At 23.5% G+C, this 21,762-nt stretch overlaps 9 protein-coding genes across 9 annotated transcripts; 5 read left to right on the top strand and 4 right to left on the bottom strand.

Moving 5' to 3' along the window:
• Window positions 1-295: 295 nt before the first annotated feature.
• SRAE_1000246000 (NADH dehydrogenase [ubiquinone] 1 alpha subcomplex assembly factor 4 family-containing protein) lies at window positions 296-1,104 on the top strand (the record flags this gene model as incomplete). The annotated part of the gene is made up of 2 exons (XM_024649538.1): window positions 296-475; window positions 517-1,104. The coding sequence occupies 2 exons, from the start codon at window positions 296-298 to the stop codon at window positions 1,102-1,104; spliced, it is 768 nt and encodes a 255-aa protein (XP_024503406.1).
• Window positions 1,105-1,188: 84 nt separating this feature from the next.
• SRAE_1000245900 (Hypothetical protein) lies at window positions 1,189-2,752 on the bottom strand (the record flags this gene model as incomplete). Its single annotated transcript, XM_024649537.1, has 2 exons — window positions 1,189-1,898; window positions 1,939-2,752. 2 exons carry the CDS (start codon window positions 2,750-2,752, stop codon window positions 1,189-1,191), a joined length of 1,524 nt encoding a protein of 507 aa, XP_024503405.1.
• A 211-nt stretch (window positions 2,753-2,963) lies between these two features.
• Window positions 2,964-3,436, bottom strand: SRAE_1000245800 (40S ribosomal protein S23; the record flags this gene model as incomplete). The annotated part of the gene is made up of 2 exons (XM_024649536.1): window positions 2,964-3,110; window positions 3,152-3,436. The coding sequence occupies 2 exons, from the start codon at window positions 3,434-3,436 to the stop codon at window positions 2,964-2,966; spliced, it is 432 nt and encodes a 143-aa protein (XP_024503404.1).
• Window positions 3,437-3,674: 238 nt separating this feature from the next.
• SRAE_1000245700 (Hypothetical protein) lies at window positions 3,675-4,024 on the top strand (the record flags this gene model as incomplete). Its single annotated transcript, XM_024649535.1, has 3 exons — window positions 3,675-3,795; window positions 3,846-3,882; window positions 3,973-4,024. 3 exons carry the CDS (start codon window positions 3,675-3,677, stop codon window positions 4,022-4,024), a joined length of 210 nt encoding a protein of 69 aa, XP_024503403.1.
• Window positions 4,025-4,033: 9 nt separating this feature from the next.
• SRAE_1000245600 (Transitional endoplasmic reticulum ATPase) lies at window positions 4,034-6,507 on the top strand (the record flags this gene model as incomplete). Its single annotated transcript, XM_024649534.1, has 2 exons — window positions 4,034-4,050; window positions 4,098-6,507. 2 exons carry the CDS (start codon window positions 4,034-4,036, stop codon window positions 6,505-6,507), a joined length of 2,427 nt encoding a protein of 808 aa, XP_024503402.1.
• Window positions 6,508-6,828: 321 nt separating this feature from the next.
• On the top strand, window positions 6,829-8,485 carry SRAE_1000245500 (Major facilitator superfamily and Major facilitator superfamily domain, general substrate transporter and Major facilitator superfamily domain-containing protein; the record flags this gene model as incomplete). The annotated part of the gene is made up of 4 exons (XM_024649533.1): window positions 6,829-6,923; window positions 6,974-7,897; window positions 7,948-8,316; window positions 8,359-8,485. The coding sequence occupies 4 exons, from the start codon at window positions 6,829-6,831 to the stop codon at window positions 8,483-8,485; spliced, it is 1,515 nt and encodes a 504-aa protein (XP_024503401.1).
• Window positions 8,486-9,456: 971 nt separating this feature from the next.
• Window positions 9,457-10,466, bottom strand: SRAE_1000245400 (Short-chain dehydrogenase/reductase SDR family and NAD(P)-binding domain-containing protein; the record flags this gene model as incomplete). Its single annotated transcript, XM_024649532.1, has 2 exons — window positions 9,457-9,883; window positions 10,012-10,466. The coding sequence occupies 2 exons, from the start codon at window positions 10,464-10,466 to the stop codon at window positions 9,457-9,459; spliced, it is 882 nt and encodes a 293-aa protein (XP_024503400.1).
• A 1,699-nt stretch (window positions 10,467-12,165) lies between these two features.
• Window positions 12,166-13,040, bottom strand: SRAE_1000245300 (MSP domain and PapD-like domain-containing protein; the record flags this gene model as incomplete). Its single annotated transcript, XM_024649531.1, has 2 exons — window positions 12,166-12,521; window positions 12,563-13,040. 2 exons carry the CDS (start codon window positions 13,038-13,040, stop codon window positions 12,166-12,168), a joined length of 834 nt encoding a protein of 277 aa, XP_024503399.1.
• Window positions 13,041-16,919: 3,879 nt separating this feature from the next.
• On the top strand, window positions 16,920-21,442 carry SRAE_1000245200 (Ras GTPase-activating protein 2; the record flags this gene model as incomplete). Its single annotated transcript, XM_024649530.1, has 6 exons — window positions 16,920-17,350; window positions 17,618-17,947; window positions 19,038-19,136; window positions 19,191-20,855; window positions 20,908-21,172; window positions 21,230-21,442. The coding sequence occupies 6 exons, from the start codon at window positions 16,920-16,922 to the stop codon at window positions 21,440-21,442; spliced, it is 3,003 nt and encodes a 1,000-aa protein (XP_024503398.1).
• Between the last annotated feature and the right edge of the window lie 320 nt (window positions 21,443-21,762).

Here is a 21,762-nt window from a genome sequence, read left to right as displayed (position 1 = left end):
TAGACAAGTTAAACACATCTGTTCACTAATGTCCGTCGCCAGGAAATTTGAATCTTTTCTTGATAAGATTTAATAAACAATTGATGACGGAATATTAATTTCACAACTTCGCTGATATTGTCTTATTATTTATTAAGATTATATTGGAATAAGTATGTGTACAAGTTATCTTTTGATAATTTAAAAAAAAATTTTAGTATTTACTTATTCGTTTTATAAAACAAAATTGGTACAATGATTTACTTTTTCTTTATAAGATAAATAGGAGAAACGTAAATAGTTTTTTTAAATAAACATGGGGTTTTTTAAAAAACTATTTAATCCTATATCTAAAACTATTGAATCTGGAACATTTCAAGAACGAGTAGCATTTAAATTTGACAAAATAACAAAAGGTGAAAAAATTCCAGCACCAAAATATGAAACAGAACAAAAAGCCTATGAAAATATAATGAAAGATGAAAAAATTAAAAAGGTTTGCTAAAAAATAATAAAATTTTATTTATATTTATTTAGGAAATAGAACAAAAACATGAAACATTAGTTGAAAATATGAATAAATTTAATATTAAAAGTACTGAAGTTATTAATGACACCAAATCAGACAAACAATATCCAACTCGTGAAACTGAAATTGCCCATAAAAATGACCCATCATGGGAATATTTCTTTTATGAACCTCCAAAAGATAAAATGCTGCCAAATAGGTTAACTTTACGGGAAGCACTAGAAATTTTAAGAACTAAACATGAAGAAATTCAAATTAAACCAGAAAATCATGAACGTTTAGCAGAAGTTAAAAAATCTCTTTCTGAACATAGTGCTGTTCAAAGAATAGATGAAGAAAAGTTAAATCAAATGTGGAAATATTTTAGACCATTTGCTCGATCAGACCAAGAAAGGGTTACTAGAAAAGAAGACTTAGCTTACCTACAAAATCTTTTAAATAGAAAAGAACATGAAATAGGATTTTTAGATATAGGAAAACGAGATCCAAAAACATTACAAAGTCTTGAAGCAAGAGAAAAGGCAAAAATTTTAGAATTAGAGGAAATTAAGAAGTTAGAAGAAATAGATAATAAATTAAAAAAAAAACTTGATTAATTATTATAGTTAATAGATAAAATTAGTAGTATATTTTCATTTTGAGAATGTATATAAATTGAGGTAAAATACACTTTATATTTATTAACTTTTATTTTTTGTTATCGTTGTTTGACTGACTCCTTGAGTGATAAAAATACTTTTGATTAAATATTTTTCAGCTTTTGAAAAATTAATTGCTGTTATTAAGATAAAAATTGACATTACTAAAGGAAATATATGTATTGGAATATTTTGAAATATTAAAACAAAAGACATTGTAGCTATACAATGTATTATTCTAACAATATACATGACTTTACTTCCAAATTCTTGTCCAAGAATTTCAAAATATCCATAAATATAGTACTCTGAGAATGCACTTGCCATTGATAAAAATGAAATACCAAGTAAACGAAGAAGTATTAAAAATTTTGTTGCAAAACTAAATTTGTGCCTAACAATACCATATAACAAATCAACTTGACCACGTGGTAAAAATATATCCGCAAATGAGATAATTAATAAGCTTACTAATGTTAATAATAAAGTATATAATTTTCCTTTTCTATTTTTAGCATATCTTTCCTTCTCATTGAAAGTAGACCAAAAATGTGTTACTCCTCTACCAATACAAATAAATATTGTTAAAATTGTTAAATAACCAGTTTGTGTACTTAAATCTCTTTCAATGTCTCCATAATTAATTCCTGAAGTCATTAATGGTCCAACATATGCTGTCATAGCCCCTATATAAAGAAGTGGAAAATAACCAATAATCATAAATCGGTTACAAATAATAAAGGGTATTGATCCTATAAATAATTAATTTAATCCTATTTTATCCATACTTACTAATATCACTTTTCCATGATTTAATAATAATTTTTCGTTTTTTTTTATATAGCTCATTTATTGACTTTGAAAAACTATCCTTTTCATTGTTATAATCAACAAGTGTTAATTGTAAATTTTTTTCACTATTTATTTTCATTCCAACAATTTTCCAAAGTCTTGGTTGTACACATAATAAAAATGTACCTAATAAAGAAAAAATTAAATATTCTAATAAATGTTCATAAAAAATTTTTGCACTAACAACATCTTTTAAATGTTCAAATAATTGGGGTGAAAATTTACTTTCCACATTTTTAGGTGGAGGTGAATTAAAAAGTACTGGAAGACTGCTTGGTAATGAGGTTGTAATTCCTAGCATTGGAAACAAAACTACTACAAAAAATGGTAGAAATGCAAAAACTTTTTTACTAAATTCATTCCATGGATTAGATCTTGAATATTTTAAAAAAGATGTTATTGAAGTCCATATGTTACCAACAGCAACTCCAACAATTAATGCTCCAATTCTAATTAAAAAGATATTTCCACTTAATGTTATTAAAAAAAATATACAAACAAAGAATCCTGCAAATTTTAAAACAATTCGATATCCTACATAATGTACAATAAATTCAGCAGATAAATATGCTAAAGCTTCTCCAGCAAAAAATAAACTAAAACATTCAAAACCAAGTGAAAGTGATAAACTTTTATAATGTGGAATATTTAAAAATATTGTTTGACATTTAAATCCAAAACTACAAATTGATGATAATACGAAAAAAATTCCAATGGCAATGATGTATGTTGCATATTTGTACGACAAAAACATAAGATTTTTTTTTATAATTATTTATATTTATGCAAAATGGAATGTTATTTATATACTGACTATTTATTTAAATTAAAATTTAAAGAAAAAATTTGTAATTTATTTTTAGTTTAACAAAAAAAAATGTCGAAATATTCCTTTTTAACTAAAAGACGAATTTTTATTTCATCCAAAAAAAATAACAAGTAACAAAAGGGTCGAAATTAATTACTTATGAACGTGGTCTTTCTTTCTTTCCAGTGAACAAAGCATGAAGAGAGACATTGGCAACTTTGACAATCTTGAAACGAACTCCGGGAATATCTCCGACAGCGTGTCCAGAACGACCAAAACCAGATACAAGAACTTCGTCATTTTCCTAAAGAAAATAACTTAAAATTTAAAAAAAGATAAACTTACTTCAATGAAATTTAAGCAACCATCATTTGGAACGAATGCAGTTATTTTCTTGGAGTTTTTGATAAGTTGTACACGGACACACTTACGAATAGCAGAATTAGGTTGTTTAGCTTCGACTCCAATTTTTTCAACAACAATTCCTTTAGCCATACAAGCTCCTCCAAATGGATCGGACTTCCAGCGTGTTCCAATATGAGCTTTCTTGAAACGTTTGTCCATCCATCTTTGTTCACGACGGTGATTACGGAGCTTACGAGCAGTACAGATACCCTTGGCTTTTCCCATTATTTAACCTTAAAAAATTTTTAAAAAAATTATTTAGATTCATAATGTCTAGATATCGATAAATGGGGAAAAATTATAATCTAACATTTAAAAATTATTCCAAAAATTAAAAATAAACTGTAACCTAATTTTTTAAATTTTTTAACATATATATTTTACATAACAATATCCAACTAAAGCGAAAAAATTAAAAAAATTAAAGAAAGTATTAATAAAATGTGCGAATTTCAAATTGTAAATGCTTGTTAAGCGTTTTAAGAGACAGCCTGATAAACATTATTGGAGTAATGTAGTCGTCATCAAAAATGATGATGTAGCTCTGTATAAAGAAATTTGTATTTATTTCACTTTGTTTAAAGGTGAACAAATTTAATACGTTAAAGTGTTCATCTTTCAATTTTTGTTTTAGGTATTTCGAAATTCTACTTCCTTTTGCTTTTCTTAACGTTAGTAATCTTATTTGAAACAAATAGCAAATAACATCTATACCAATTTTAAAATTTTCATTGGAATTCAATTATATTTATTATTTTCAGATTTTTTGAACCATTTTGGCATTCTTTTAAAACTAAAATTTCTTCACATTAACTATTCAACATGGCTAGCGTTCCAACGTAAGTTTGGCAATTCCATTGATTTAGTTGACATTATGTTTTTATAGTGAGAAATCGGCTGATGAGAAAAAAAATGATAAACTTGCAACAGCTATCTTACAAACTAAAGCTAAACCAAATCGTTTGATGGTAGACCAATCAGGTGATGATGATAATTCTACTATTTTCTTAAACCAAACTAAAGTTGACGAACTTGGGCTCTTCCGTGGTGATACTGTTCTTATCAAAGGAAAAAAAAGACGTGAGACAGTTGCGATTGTTGTTGTTGACGATGAGTGTCCTGTTGATAAAATTAAAATGAATCGTGTTGTTCGTAACAATCTTCGTATTCGTTTGGGAGATTTTGTACTTATTAATCCTCTTCCAAATATTTCTTATGGAGAACGTGTGCATATTCTTCCAATTGATGATACTGTTGAGGGATTAACTGGAAATTTATTCGAAGTTTTCTTGAAACCATATTTTACTGAAAATTATAGACCAGTATGCATTGGTGATATTTTCTCTGTAAAAGCTGCAATGAGGACTGTTGAATTCAAGGTTGTTAATGCACAACCATCTCCTTATTGTATTGTTGCCCCAGATACCATGATTCATTGTGAGGGTGATCCAATTAAACGTGCTGATGAGGAGGAGAATTTGAATGAAATTGGGTATGATGATATTGGTGGTGTTCGCAAGCAATTGGCTCAGATTAAAGAAATGGTTGAACTTCCACTAAGACATCCACAATTGTTCAAGTCAATAGGTATTAAACCTCCACGTGGTATTCTTTTATATGGACCACCTGGTACAGGTAAAACAATGATTGCTCGTGCTGTAGCAAATGAAACTGGAGCATTCTTTTTCCTCATTAATGGTCCTGAAATTATGAGTAAGATGTCTGGTGAGTCAGAATCTAATCTTCGTAAGGCTTTTGCTGAATGTGAAAAAAATAGTCCTTCAATATTGTTTATTGATGAAGTTGACGCAATTGCTCCAAACAGGGAAAAAACTCATGGAGAAGTTGAGAGACGTATTGTTTCACAAATGCTTACACTTATGGATGGTATTAAACAACGTAACAACGTCGTTGTTATTGCTGCCACAAACAGACCAAATTCTATTGATCCGGCTCTTCGTCGTTTTGGACGTTTTGATAGAGAAATTGACATTGGAATTCCTGATGCTATTGGAAGACTTGAGATCTTAAGAATTCATACAAAGAATATGAAACTTGCTGATGATGTAAATCTTGAAACTATTGCCAATGAATGTCATGGTTATGTTGGTGCTGATTTAGCATCTTTATGTTCTGAAGCTGCTATCCAACAAATTCGTGAGAAAATGGAACTTATTGATTTGGAAGATGATACAATCGATGCCGAGGTTCTTAACTCTTTAGCGGTTACAATGGATAACTTCCGTTTCGCTTTGAATAAGAATTCACCATCTGCTTTGAGAGAGACAGTTGTTGAAACACCAAATGTTACATGGGAAGATATTGGAGGACTTGAAAATGTTAAGAGAGAATTACAAGAATTAGTACAATATCCAGTTGAGCATCCAGAGAAATATCTTAAATTTGGAATGCAACCATCACGTGGTGTACTTTTCTATGGACCACCTGGATGTGGTAAAACACTTCTTGCTAAAGCTATTGCTAATGAATGTCAAGCTAATTTTATAAGTATCAAGGGACCAGAACTTTTAACCATGTGGTTTGGTGAATCTGAAGCTAATGTTCGTGATGTATTTGATAAAGCTCGTGCTGCCGCTCCATGTGTATTATTCTTTGATGAATTGGATTCAATTGCTATTTCTCGTGGAGGAAGATCTGGTGATGCTGGTGGTGCTGCAGATCGTGTTATCAATCAAGTTCTTACTGAAATGGATGGTATTGGTGCTAAGAAAAATGTCTTTATTATTGGAGCTACTAATAGACCAGATATTATTGATTCTGCTATCCTTCGTCCTGGACGTCTTGACCAACTTATTTACATCCCATTACCTGATGAAGCTTCTCGTCTTCAAATTTTCAAAGCCAATCTTAAGAAGTCACCAATTGCCAAAGATGTTGACCTTAAATATTTGGCTCAAAATACTATTGGATTTTCTGGAGCTGATATCACAGAAATTTGTCAAAGAGCTTGTAAATTAGCTATACGTGAATCTATTGAAAAGGAAATTAGAATGGAAAAAGAACGTGCAGAACGCCAGGCTAGAGGAGAAGAAGTTATGGAGGATGAAAATGACCCAGTTCCAGAATTAACAAGACAGCACTTTGTAGAAGCAATGAAATACGCTAGACGTTCAGTTTCTGATAATGATATTGTAAAATATGAATCATTCTCTGAAACACTTCAACAACAACGTGGATTTGGAAATAATTTCAGTTTTCCTACTGACGGAACTCACAATGTTGGTGGACATTCAGCACCTCAACCATCTAATGATGATGATGACTTATATGCTTAAATGGAACTTTACATAATTTATTTTGATAAGTCTCGCGTATTTTATTTGTAATAATCTTTTTATAAGATCAATTTATATTTATACTGATAAAATTGACACAATTACATTTTTTATTATAAAATATTTCAAAATATTTCTACCGAGACTTGCTTTTTGTTTTAAATTCCATAGTTTTTTTTGTGTAATTTTTATAGAAACCCACTACTTTTAGTTGATTTTTATTCAGAGATTTGAATAAATTTAATAAAATTTATTTTGGTTTTTATAAGAAGAAGTAGTATTTAAAATCATGTAGTAGTAAAAACTATATCAATATTTAGGATGACACCTAAAAGTAATTCTATTTATGATAATAAAAAACCTGAAAACAACCATAACACTAATGATTATGATGAGGATATTGAAAGAAAATTAAGGTAAGATAAAAATTATTTTATCATTAGTTATGTTATTAATAATTTTTAAGAGAATTAAATGAAAATGGAACAGATTGGATGTCAATATATTTAGTTTATGTAATGTTATTTTTTGGTGGTATACAAATAACAGTATATTTTACTTCATTATGGCCATACTTATTATCAGCAGATAATCAGGCAAGTGTAAGTATTTTAGGATGGGTTGTGGCATCATTTAGTATAGGTCAAGCTCTTGGATGTCCTTTTTTTGGTTGGTGGAGTGAAAAAATAAGATCCACAAGGATTCCTGTCTGTTGTGGATTACTTTTTGTTTTGGCAGGAAATTTTATTTATGCAATATTGGCAAATTTTTCTTCTGAAAAAGTTAGTTATATAATGATTTTATCACGTTTTCTTGTTGGTATTGGTTCAGGAACAAATGGTGTTTTAAGAGCATATAATGCTACAGCATGTATTCAATCAGAAAGGAGAAAAGTTGTTGCACTTGGAGTTGCTTCAATGACATTAGGTGCAACAATAGGACCTGTTATACAAGCAATTTTTAATCCTTTTGGTGTTGATGGTTACTTATTATTTAATATTTTAAAACTTAATATGTTTACATTACCACCACTTGTTATGGTTGTTGTATGTTGTTTAAGTATAATATTTTTTTTTTGTTCATTTCAAGAAACATTTATTGGTATTGAGGAAGAAAATGAAAAAGATATAAAAAGTAACGAGAAAATGGTAAAAGAGCATAAAAAATTACCACCATTTGATAAAATTGCTGTAGCAATATGCATTTATAATTGGTTTGTTATTCAAACAATGGCAACAAATGTTGAAGTTTTGGCATCACCTTTAACAATAGCAATGTATAATTGGAGTGATTCTGAAGCAATACTATACAATGGTATTATGCTTGGGTGCAGTGCTTTAATAAACTTTGCTAATTTTTTACTTCAAGCATTTACAAGATTAAGATATGTGTAAGTATTTATTTATTTTTTTTATAGTAAAAGTTTATAAATATATTTAGTGATGTAAGAAAAATGATTATAGTTGGAATATCAATGTTTTTATTATTTACTATTATAAATTATCCCTGGCCATTTTATACAGAAAAATTAGATTATATACCAATTGCTCCAAATTCAACAATAGAAAATACTCAATATAAAGGTGGATGTTCTAGAAAGTTTGAATGGTGTGAAGATACTCCAAGAACACCAATTATTTTATATATTATTAGTTTTATTTTTTGTTTAGGGATGGGATTCCCTACAATATCTGGACCAAATGGTGCTTTATATGCAGATATTTTAGGACCAAGAAGGCAAGGTTTTATGCAAGGAATTATGGAATTATTTGGTTCGATTGCCAGAGCAATTGGTCCACTTTCTGCTACGTATGTTTATTTTACCATAACAATAACTATGTTTTTTTTTAGATGGCTTTTTAATCATAGCGGAACTAAATATTGTATGGTAATGCAAGGTATTTTAGTTTCTATTGCTATCATCTTAATGGTTATATTTAAAAATAGACTAATTCCATTACAAATTATAAAAAAATAATCTCTAACATTATTATAAATTATTATAATAATATGTTTAAATTATATATAATTAATATAATACTAAATCGTTTAAAAACATTTATTCTAAATAAAACATTATAAATTTTAAGTAATGTTAATTTTTATAGATGGCATTTAATACTAATCGTAAACATTGTTTGAAAAAAAAAAATAGTGAATGCTTTATTGAATATAAACACAATAATGTCAAATTTAAATGACTTCCTGTAAACACATATACTCTCATATACAATTTTTAAAGTTTTATTCAATTTAATCTTTATAATATTTAAAATAATTTGAAAAATTATTGAAATCTCCTTATATTTTCTTATCATACAATAAACAAACAAAAAAATAAATACTAAAAAGAAGTGTAGAAAATTAGGACAAAAAAAAATTAACAAATAAACTATTTTTTGGGCAAATATTTATTGGTTTAAAATGTTTTAACAGTTAATTTTTTTGCCTAATGAAAACTTTTTGAAATCAATTATCTTTTAAATTATAGTAAATGCTAAGTAAATTAATGTTTACGTTTTAACTGAATTGATAATTAAATATGTTATAAAAATACATAGAAAATGGTATTTTTTGAATAACAACATTAAGAAAAATTTTAAATGTTTGTGGTAAATATTATATAAAAAAAAGTTTTTTTTATTATTTATTATTAGATGAATTATGGTAAAAAATAGGTATTTTTATTTAAAAAATCATGTTTATTTTTATAAATTTTAACTAAAAAATACAAAATAAACTACAAAAAAAATACTACAGTTTTATAATTAAAATTTTTTTCTTTTGAATTAAATAGTTTCTCAAAATGTACATTTATATACAACTTTTTTTTATATATTTTCTCATAATATTAGAAAAGATAAGTTTTTTTTTTAATATAATTAATGTTTCATGAGATATTTCTTCATATTATTATAATATAATGTTATAGCAAATATTTGTCAAAGTTTATGTTAAATTTTCAAATATTGTTTTACACATATTTTCTGAATATTTCCACAATACTTTTTGATTTCGAACATCACTCGCCTCAACTGATGACTTTAATTGTTTACCATTCATATCAAAAAACCTTCCAGAAACATTATCAAATAGACCAGCTTCTAATAACCCTGCAATTGACTTATTTTCTTTTCCTTCAATGTTTGATAAAGTACTATCTGATAGTGATAACTTGCCATTTCGTTTAATAGCTGTTTTTTCTAATGTTGGAGAAGCATCAACAATATTAATATTTATACTTTCATCATCATTTTCATTCATCATATGGTATAAATGTAACATCATCATATGATTCATCAACATTGTTCTCGAAAATTGCATATATTTATCATAATTCTTCTCACATTGCATATCCTCTAAGTCTAGTCTATTTCTAAAAATTTTATAAAATTTAACTTATTATTTCATATAAAAGATTATGTGTCAAAATAAATATTATATTATTTATAATATATATATATATTTATTTTTATATTATATTATCTATCATCTTAAACTTACAAACTATGAAGCATACTTCCTGCTAAAATAATTTTTGATGGTGAATTTTTTTTTAATATTGGTAAAAGTTGATTGATAAGATAAAAATGTGCCAAATGATTTACTTGAAATGTTAATTCTAGATGATTTTTTGTGATTATTTGCCTTTGTGACATTGCATTTTCACAACAAATAATGACATTTAAACAAGGAAACCTTGTCTTAACCTCTTCAGCCATTAATACAACTTGTTTAAGATCAGAAAAATCAGCTGTAACATATTCAATATTATCTCTACATATTGAATCATTTGTCTCAAAAATAGCTGATATTAATTTTTCACAATGTTCTTTTGTATCACCATGAACAATCACATGATTGTTATTAGAATTAATAAGAAGATTTATAACTGTTTGCTTACCTACTCCTGATAAGCTTCCAGTAATTAATATAGTTCTTTTATACATTAAAGGCATCTACAAACACTCTAAATACATTTAAAATTAAACGTTATTTTAAATTGAGAATCTTGCAATAACACTTTCAAAGGCTTAAATATCCAAAGAAATGTGAGAAGGCGTGTATTCTTTTTATGTTTGAGATGTTAGTTTTATGTTAGAATTGGGCAAAGAAGTTAAAAGTATTTCTAGTTTTATCATAAACTAATTGAGTAGAAACATTTTATTTTTATGAAAACAAAAAACATCCATTTCAATTGTTTTTAATGAAAAATGGAAATTGTAAAATAGATAGGCGTTAGCTAAAATTTATCTCGTTAAAAAATATCAGTTAGTGAATATTAAATTAAAAAAAAAATAAATAGATAAAAATAAAAAAAAAATATATATATATATTTATATTATTATTATTATTATAATAACTATCTTTAATACTAAAAATTAATTGTGTACATATGTCATGCCAAAAAAAAAAAAATATCTTTATAACCTTCAAATGGTTTTCCGCTAAATTTAACTACTTCTAGGCAAAAAAAAATCTTATAAAAACAAATATAATGATTGCATTGAATTCTTAAATTTTAACAGTATAACCACAGCTGCGCAAATATTCTTTAGTTTTAAAAATAATTTTTAGATAAAACTAAATAAATTGTTATTTATAGGAAAAAAAAAATTTACATTTTCTTACAATAATTTCAAGAAATAAAAAAAAAAAAAAAAGAAAAGATACTCAAGTGAATGATAAACTGTAAAAAATTAGTAATTACAAATAACTCAATTTCCTTAGAGAATGACAAAAATTTACAAAAGAGTAAATATAAAATGTTTCAAAATATTATTAAACATAAAGTTTTGTTAAAAACATTTTAAAAATAAATGTAAATATTTAGTCTAATGTTAAAGATGAACAAGACAAAGAATATTATTTATAATGCATAAAAATAAGGATTTTATCTTTAAACCTAACTTTACTGTCATGAATTTATCATATTTTTTAACAGCAACAAAAGTCTAGTGATATAAAAAAGAAAAATAGTATCTTTCAATGAAAAAAAAAAAGGCATTTAAACTTCTATTTATAGGATGAATATAATAAAACCTTTAAATTACTTTATTTTAAATAGAAATTATTTTAAATTTAATTAAATATTTTGGAGAAAAATTTGTTTAGCACCAAAAAAAAATATATATATATATATTTATATAAAAAAAATAAACCAAAATAATGTGTTAAATTATAATAATATAAAAACATAAATAAATAATATCTAACAATTTAGTTTACGATTGCAATATAATTATTCTTCAATAAACTTATAAAAATTTTCAATAATTGTTAAGACATTGCTATTGGTAAAAATAAAAAGAGTTAGGGAACTCTTAGATATGTCATCTATACTTCCATCAAAACTATTTTAATAGATAAGAACAAATAAGATTTATTGGTGAGTAATAATTATAAATGTTTATTGTGACATTATTTTTAAGTTAACTTTTTATCTATTTAGAATAATTAAAAAAAAAATAATACATATATCAAATTATTACAATTAATCTATCTACAAAAACTTTATTATTATTATTTTGTTGAATTGTTAAAAGTTTTTTTTTTATAATAAAAAAATTATTACAGTTAATATATATTAATAAAGAAAAAAAAAATTTTTTCTTCTTTTTTTTGACTAATAATTAAAAAAGTATTGTTAATTAATATTTATGCTCCACAAATTCCTAGTGTTCCACGTTTACGTTTTCTTTCAGTTGCCTTGTATGTTGTTACATCAGCCTTCAAATCTATTGGTCCTGTCACATCATTATTTACATTTTCTTTAATTGTATTATTTTCAATGGGTGGAAATAGAAATTTTACCAAAGATTGAATTATTCCATTTGAGGCATTATTTCTATCAATAACTTTTGGTTCAATATCATTTACAACATTAGATACAACACGATTTGATGGGACACGTATATGAGATTCCATAACATTTTCATCATTACAAACTACTCCTCTTTTTGGATGATAAAATAATTTATCTTTCCAATCAAATTTTTCAGCATCTTCAATACCTAAAAATGTTTATAATAATAATATATTTTAATTAATTTACCTTCATCAATAGGATGGCATGTTTTGGTGTCTCCTTCAGAGTAAAAATCTATTGGAAGTATTATTGGTTCGACGAGGCTGGCTCTGTCTGGAAGATCTATAACCATCCTACGTGGGCATTCATTATGAACTTTTTGTAACATTAAACGATGTGACAATTGTTCCATACTTTCATTATTTCCATACAACCAACTACGCCTTACATCATAATTATCCTTATTAACATCTAAACAAAAAATATCAAGGTATATTTTACTAATTGCTGATTGTATTTTTGAAAATTTTTCACTCAAAGTTACTGAAATAACCTGAATTTTTCCACTTTTAATAGCTCCTGTATATGGTTTTACTTTAACTGATAATGGACAACTTTGGCGAACCTTATAAACGATATCTTTTTTTGAGGTATTACGTAGTATGAGTTCTTTTGTCTCTCTATCACTGTTAGCATTAAAATAAAAAAAGATAGGTGAACTCATTATTATAACTTTATTTTTTTTTTTGTGGAATAAGAATAGAGTTATTAAAAAAAAAGACATTATTTAAATAAAATATATTAAAAATTTTACAATAAATTTGTTTTATTATATTTTAAGCAAATTTTATTTATATTTAAAATTTCCCACAAAATGAAAAGATTTTTTTTAAATGATTTTATAAAAATTAATACTATAGATAAACAAAATAAATGAAAAAAAACTTTTTTTTTTGTTTTTCATTTTAACACCTTTTTTTAAATAATCTTTTTTATTTCATTATTTATTTTTATAATAAGTTTTATTATTTACATTAACGGAAGTTTTTAAAATTATTCGTTCTAAGAATAATATTAGAAAAATGTTTATGACATAATTTTAATTATATTTTCTTATTTATAACAATCAAGGAATATTTTAAAAAATTTTTTCTTATATTTTATTTTAAAAAATTTTTTTACCCCATTTAATTTGATAATAATTATAATTTTTAATGTTTAATATAAATAATATAAAAGTTTTTTTTTTTCTAATAATATTAATACTTATTATGGTAAATGTTATTTTTTTTTTACTGTGACATCGTTTTAATTTATTGGATATAAAAATAATCAAAATTATAGTGTAAATCATTATTGATTTTAAAGTTATATCATGTTTAAAGTGACACATCTTGTTGCGATTAAATTAAAACTGTAGCAATATATATTTACTAAATTTTTAATCTTTTTGATAATATACCAACTCTCAGTATATGCTCATTTAGAAGATTACCAAACAATCTATAAAAATTAGGAGAATGACAATATATATGATTTTTATTACATATAAGTAGGTATAGATGATTATGTTGTACTTTAAATGATTGATAAAAATTGTAACAATATATAATAAAAAAAAAAATCTTTTATCATATTTAAAGATTTTACGCATAAAAAAAAAAATTTATATTGAGTGGAAAGAGTGTAACCGTTAAAATATTTTGTTGTTGTTGAAATATATATTTTCAAATAACAATAAATTTAAGTAATATTATAAACATGTTGATCTACATAACCATATTACCATTCATCGGAAGTGAAATTAAGAAGATGAATGGTTTTGTTACTTTACCTTTTATCAATGTAATTTTATATTTCTAAAATTTTTGAAATTGTTATACTATAAATTTATTCCTTAAAATAAATTATATATTAAATAATTTTTTTTTTGTGTGTTTCTGTAATTAATCTTACAGTAAAACATATCATCTCCTTGTTACGACTCATAAAGTTTTAAAAATTATTTAATGATTATTATAACATTTTTAATAGTTCTAACCTTTATTGTTTGGAGACAATATTATCACCTGATTGATTATTTATATGCTTTTAATTATTAAGTTATCTTTCTTATCTTAAAACTTATCATTAATATGGTAAATTATTATTATTTTTTTTACTATAAATTATTATTTTTTTTTATAATTTATTGTAAATTATGATAAAAATTTTTATAAATTATTTTTATTATAAAAATATAAAAATGTCAAAATGAAATAGTTTTAGAAATATATGAATAATTTTTTTGTACATGCATTTTATAGATGGTATGTATATATATATATATATGTGATTGTTAATTTTTATAGAATTAAAATTGTTAACAAGTTAAAAAAAAAAGTAAATATACTTACATTTCATCTTTAATAAAATATCTTTTAAAAGTATAGAGACTTTTTAAATAGTTTAAAAAACATTTACACTCATTTCATGAGTTATAATTGATTACTTTCCTTGACCCTGATCCTTTAATAATATTTTCTTTATTTATATATGTATTTTATATATATACATATATATATATATATTTATATGTCTCAGAATATAATATATAATTATACATATTTTTCTTTTAATAGAAAAGTATTTAAATTTAAGAATAAATGATAAAAAGCAAAGTTATATATTAAAATGATAGAAAGTGCAATTTATTGAATAAAACAAAGTTTGTTTTGTAATTTTTGTTTTACAATTATATAATAATACATTTTATAAGTTGTAATGTAACTAACTATATTCTTTTTTTTTATCATTAAGATAATATATTAATCATATACAATAATTTATTTTCCTAATATTTTGTTGTTAGTTTTCTTTTTTTTTTATTTTTTTTTAATAAATATAAAAATTTATTTTTATTTATACTATATCATTTCTGACCTATCTTTTTAAAATAAAAATTTATATTTTTAAATTAAATATATTTTACATTCCTTTTTGCAAATGTTGCAATAATTATTTTAACAATTTCATTCCACATTATTAAGCAATTTTCTATGATTTATTAAGGCATTAAATGAATCCTTTTTATTTCTTTTTTTTTCCCTTTTTGTAACAATGGTATGATAATAGACTTTTAAATTATTATACATTTATTTTATGAACCATTTTTATTATCTACTTTCTATTGTTTTAAAGTGATAATTACTAATGTATTATTTTTTAAACGCCCAGAAGTTAATGAGCTTAGGGAACAATGACAAGAAAAGTTTTAATTTTTTAATTCCCTTAAGTAATAAATATTATTAAAAATTGTGTAATTTAAAACGTCCAAAAATATTCCATTTTTCTTATTTCATATTATTAACTTTTGAAAGAAAGTTTTAAATTGTCATTATGAATAAGTTTTTAATATTTCTATCAATTGTCTTTTTTATTTTTACTAATATTGTTTTAACTTTTAATTATCTAAATATTGACAAGGATTTTCCATTTGATCTCAATAGTAGAAATGATATAGTTCTTCAACGTATTTTAAAACGCCGATTTGGGTTACGTATGCCGAATCTTATTAGAATAAATCCCAATGATATGTTTAATGCAAAACTTAAGAAGGGAGCCGATTAAAATATCTTTTACAGCTGTTTACAATAAAAAAAAATCACTCATTCATCTGCAGTAATTTAACTAATTTTTATAAAAATTATTTGGCTATTAATAAAATATAAAGCAACTAATACGTTAAATTAATTAATTTTTCTTATACTATGCTTTTCATAATCATTACACTAATAATAAAGTTTATGATTACGTATGACCTTCAATATTAACCAATATATAAAATTACCTTTTTCAACTTTTATATTCTCTTTTATTTCCTAACAAGTATATAAGTCATTAACTTAGATATATTTCAATAATTACATCATTAGTATATATAAAGTAAATATAAAATATTGAGATATCAAATAAGATATTTCTTATTATATATTAATGATACTTTTTATTATTTTTTTCACAGTATATATTTATATATATAAAAATATTACATCTGGAGTGATTTCATTTTCTTCTGTGACATTAACAAGTTCCTCATTAACGATTACAATTACTAAAATATTTTAATTATTTAATTTAATCATACAAAAATTTTAAATAAACCACCAGAGTTGTGTAAATTTTTGACATTCCTGAATGAAGTATTATTTATGCCATATTATGAAAATATGTTATATATTTTCAATTATATCTCAATTTAAAGAATAATTATCTATCATAAAAATAAAATTAACATTACAAAAGTTTAACGATTTTTTTTTTATATTTTTTATTAAATAACTTTTTTTTTTTTTAAATATGTTTGTAAAGTTATTAATAATATAATTAAAAGAAAAAAAAAACAACAATTTTTTTTTAATGTAAAAATTTTTTGAGTTATTTAATACTTTTAAAATTTATGTATATTTATTATAGTAAAGTTATTATTTATATAAAATAAATTGTAGTGATTTGTCGTATATTATTTAATTATTGTTAAATATTAATTTACATATTATTTATTTCGTTATATTATTATATATTTTTTTTATTTAAATATTTTTGTAGATTTGGATAAAATTTAATGGAACAAACTTATGTGGATGTTTTTACAATAGGAGAGAAATCAGAGAATAATTTTATAATAAATAATGTTCAAAATGGAAGATTGTTTGGGGATGGTGAACTTCGTTTTACAGAAACAATATCAGTTAATATGTCAATTTTTCGTAATAAAAAAATTTTTGAAAATTTTTCTAAAGCAAATACACCTTCTAAACGCAAACTGTCGTCACAATCATCCACCTCATTATCATCAATATTTTCACATCTAGCAAATAAAAACTATGCCAATAAGGGAGGTATATTAAGTTCTACCTCCAGTAGAAGAAATTCAAATAGTGATTCACCTAATAATTTAACATCATCTCTTTCTGCTTTACCACACATTTGCATAATTTTTAAACTTGATGATGAAATAATTTATCAATCTGATGCAACAACATACTCTGACAGGTTAGTTTCACATATATAATTATCTTAAAATTATTATAATATTTTTTTTTTATTATAAAAATTATTCCCTATAATTATTTATTTTTTTTTATTTAAAAAAAAAAAAAGAAATAAGTGTATAAAAATATAAAATGATTAATTTTTTTTATTATATTTTATATTTCAAGCAAAAGGAATTTTTTTTTTTTCTTTTAAAAGATTAACTTTTTATTTTAACATTACAATTTTGTTAACGCATTTTATGGTTTTTAATATTTTATTTTATAGCATAATATTACGTGAGACATTTTCTACAGAAATTCAAAAAAACTTTCGTTTGTTCCATATTGTGTTTGCTGAGATATCCTCTTCATCCAATGATGCAACACCAATGCCCTTAGGTTTAATTTCTTTACGTAGAAGAGATATTGCCAAATTTTCAAACGAAGAAAGGTGGTTTACAATAAGACCTATTTCTAGAGCAGAATATGTTTCAACACACCAAAATAGAAAATTAGGAATTAAAGGAATAGAAAATCAAGATATCTTACGTGATATATGTGGTAGTGTTTATTTAAATATTTCATATAATGAAACTATGAAATGTCTTCAAATAAGGTAAGTAAAAAAAAAATAGAAATATTATAATTTTTTTTCTCTAAGCTTTTAATCATTTCAAAGATGATATATATTTTTTAATATGTTATTAAAACTTTTAATAATATATTTTAAAAATGCGTAGGTTGATATATGTATATATATATATTTATTTATTTTATAAATAGCACTATTTTGTTCTTTATATTTTAGGACTACAAACTTTAATTGAAATTGTTTTTGTTAATTTTCATTAATGCTATATTTTTAAGTTATTTTTATTAATGCATCACTAAACTGCTTACTATTATAACCGAAATTTATTTTCCCTTTTTTTTAATATTAACTAGTTCATAATTTTAATAGACATATTTTTTAATTTTTATATTTTAAAACGCCAACGCTGTTGTTATTACGACTACATGATTATGTATTTATCGTCATTTTTTAAAGTGTACAAGTATGTATATAATATATAATTTAGTTTTATTTCACTACCATAAGTAATAAATTAATTTTCCGGAAATTAAATTCTATGATGTATTTTATTTTATTCATTACTTTTTGAAATCCATTAAAAATTTTCTTTTATTTTATTATTTTTTTTTATATAGGTTTTAAATATATTTAGTAAAATAAGTAAAATATATATATCTTGATAAAAATACAAGTATCTTATGATAATAGATAAATAAAGGTAAAGAAATATTATATTATAAAAACAATTTTATAAATGTATTGTCAAATATATATATTTCAAAAAAAAAGTTAATATATTTATATTCTGCTTTAAATGAAAATGTGTTCATTAAAATAAAAAGGTATTTTGATTTATTAATGGCACGCCACCCACTGGTTCTAATTCTCTTTCATTACTTTGCTTTATAATAAGAATCATAGTGTTAAATGAATATAAAATGCTATCTGATTAGACCCTATTTTATGTATATAATTTGTGTCTGTTAGTTAAAATGTGTAAAAATGAGTCGATTCACTTCATTTTATAGCATCTTTAATGTATAACTCTTTATATTATATTATATAGTTAGATACTCAAAATATTAAATTTAAGTAAAATTTATAATTTAAAATTTTTCTTTTTTTTTTTCAGAGTTCTTGATTATTGTCCTACTAGAACGAGAGAAGCATCCAACTCAACACAACAACAACACTCTTCCAGTAGTAATAAACCTTTTCAATTTTTAGACAGGTCTTTTATTAAAAACAATATTTTAATATTTTCATTTACTATATATAACTCCAGTGGAAGTAAAATTTGTAAAACAAAATATCTAAAAGTATCATCTGACCGAAAATCGGAAGTTATAAATTTAGATTGTGATATTCATTCATTAACTAAAAGCATTTCAACTAACCAAGAGTTAGTTGATATTTTAGAAGTTAGTGGTGATATGTCAACATCTTTTTCTTACAATATTACATCAACTCATACTCAAGATCCGCAATTACGTATTACCATAAAACATGATACTCATCAATCAACATCATCTTTAGATAACTCTTTATCTGATAATTGTGGTAATATTAATAATCAAAGTAATGATATTTTTCCGGTACATGGATCATTAAGAATTCCATTAAATGAAAAAACATTTCTACCAAAATATAAAGGACCTGGTAGTCATTGGTATTATATTAAAGAACGTTTACCACCATTTCAAAGTACTCCAGCAAGTATACCAGATAATAATGTTATGATGAATAAATATGCTCTTGGTCATGTTAAAATGAAAGTATGCCTATCTGTTGATCATGTTTTAAAACTTGGAACTTATAAACCATTACATGAATTATTACAAAATAAATTATCTGGTAATTTAGGTTCAAAAATAGCTCTTGAATTTATATTATTACTACAACATTTATCTCTTGATCAAGAAAAATTATGTAAATCATTAATGAAAATAATGTTATACTCTGGACATATAAAAAATTTTATCAAAACATTACTTGCACAGTATTTATCATTAGAACATGATATAAATACATTATTTAGAAGTCAAACAATGACAACAAAAGTTATTCATGAATTAATGAGATTTGTTGGAAAATCATATTTAAGAAATACTTTAAAAAATCTTATTGATACTATTTCAAGAGAAAAAAAATGTTGTGAAGTTGATCCAGCCAAAATAAAACATAAAGATGAATTAGATATCAATGTTCAAAATTTAACATTATACGCTGAATTATTATTTACTGATATGGTTGAAAGTAGAAGTAAATGCCCTTCTTTATTACAAGAAATATTTAATGATCTCAAAGAAATGGTTCTTCAATACTATCCAAATCGAATTGATGTTCAAAGATTAGCAATAAGTAGTTTCTTAGTAATGCGTTTTTTTGCTACTGCTGTTCTAAATCCAAGACAATACTCATTGATAAATGATCAACCAGAAGGTGATGTAAATAGAACATTATTATTAGTTTCTAAAATTTTACAAAAAATTACTAATAGTGTAGTTTCTGGAAGATCATTAATTAATAAAGAACCTTGGTTAACACCTATATTAAATCGATTTGAAGATGAAAGTCACAAAAAATTAATGATTAAATTTTTTGATACTATTTGTGAACCAAAAATTAATACTTTAATTGAAGAAAAACCTAAAGAAAATAATGATGTTTTGAAGGATGGATATGTTGTTGAGAGACATAATTATAATGATGGTTTTAAAAATTTAAAACGTTTTATCTCCACTAAACATAGATATTTAGTTCTCCATCAAAATGCTTTATCTTGGCAAAAAAAGAAAGATACCGGTGAATGTGAATTAAAAGGTTTAGTATGTTTGGAAGATATTAAGGCAGTAGGGATTTTATCAGATGATGAAAATGTATTTAAAATTTCAACAATCAATCGAGAGGTACATTTTCAAACTAAAACAACAACAGAAAGAAATGAATGGTTGGTTAATTTTAATTTAATTACCGTTTTACTTAATTATTTTTTTTTTTAGGCTTATTCATATTAAAAAACAACAACATAGAAAAACGAAAAGAACGACGACACAAAATGATGTCACTGAAATAGCAGAAATTGATATTGAAAGAGAAATCGAGTGTATTCATAGTTTATTGTACAAAAAGTATAATGAAATTAAACAATTTGCCATTGTTTGTGAAACTATTCCTCTAAAATCGGAATCAAATAATATGCAATTACATGATAAATTTTTACATGATAATCTTCCAGAACAAATAATTTTACAATTAAAACTTGATGTAAGTTATTGTTATAATAATAATATATTTTAATTAACTTATACTTTTTTTTTATAGTCATCAAATGAGAATGCCATTGAAAATTGTAAATCTTTCTCTGAGACATGTTTTCAATTACTATCAATAATAGAAAAAATAGAAAAAAAACATTCTTCAGCACTATCAAAAGTATTTGAAAATTCAAATGGTTCAGTTGACCGAACAAAAGATGATTTTTTTGATGATGAAAATTATTTACTTTTGGCATCAAGAGTAAAACAAAATACTTAGTGTGTATAATTAATCCTGTATAATGTGTTTGACAATTTACCTCTAAATGTGGCAAAATATTATATAATACAAAAAAAAAACTTAATATTGATAATGATATGTGTCTTTTCACTAAATAGAAGTATTTTAAGACTTCAATTAAAAATATTTGTATTTATTAATATATATTATAAATCTCATTATTATGAAAAAAATTATTTTTTATAAAATTAGTAAAAATAAAATCATTCCATTTGACATTTCTATATAATTCTATATAAAATTTAAATATCAAACATCTAAAAAAAAATTTAAAGTTGTATAATGAAGCAAATAGTTTT

This window comes from Strongyloides ratti (genome assembly GCF_001040885.1).
Source record: "Strongyloides ratti genome assembly S_ratti_ED321, chromosome : 1".
NCBI lineage: Eukaryota > Metazoa > Nematoda > Chromadorea > Rhabditida > Strongyloididae > Strongyloides > Strongyloides ratti.
Note: the sequence above shows the minus strand (reverse complement) of the source record. Positions and strands in the feature narration are given on the sequence as shown.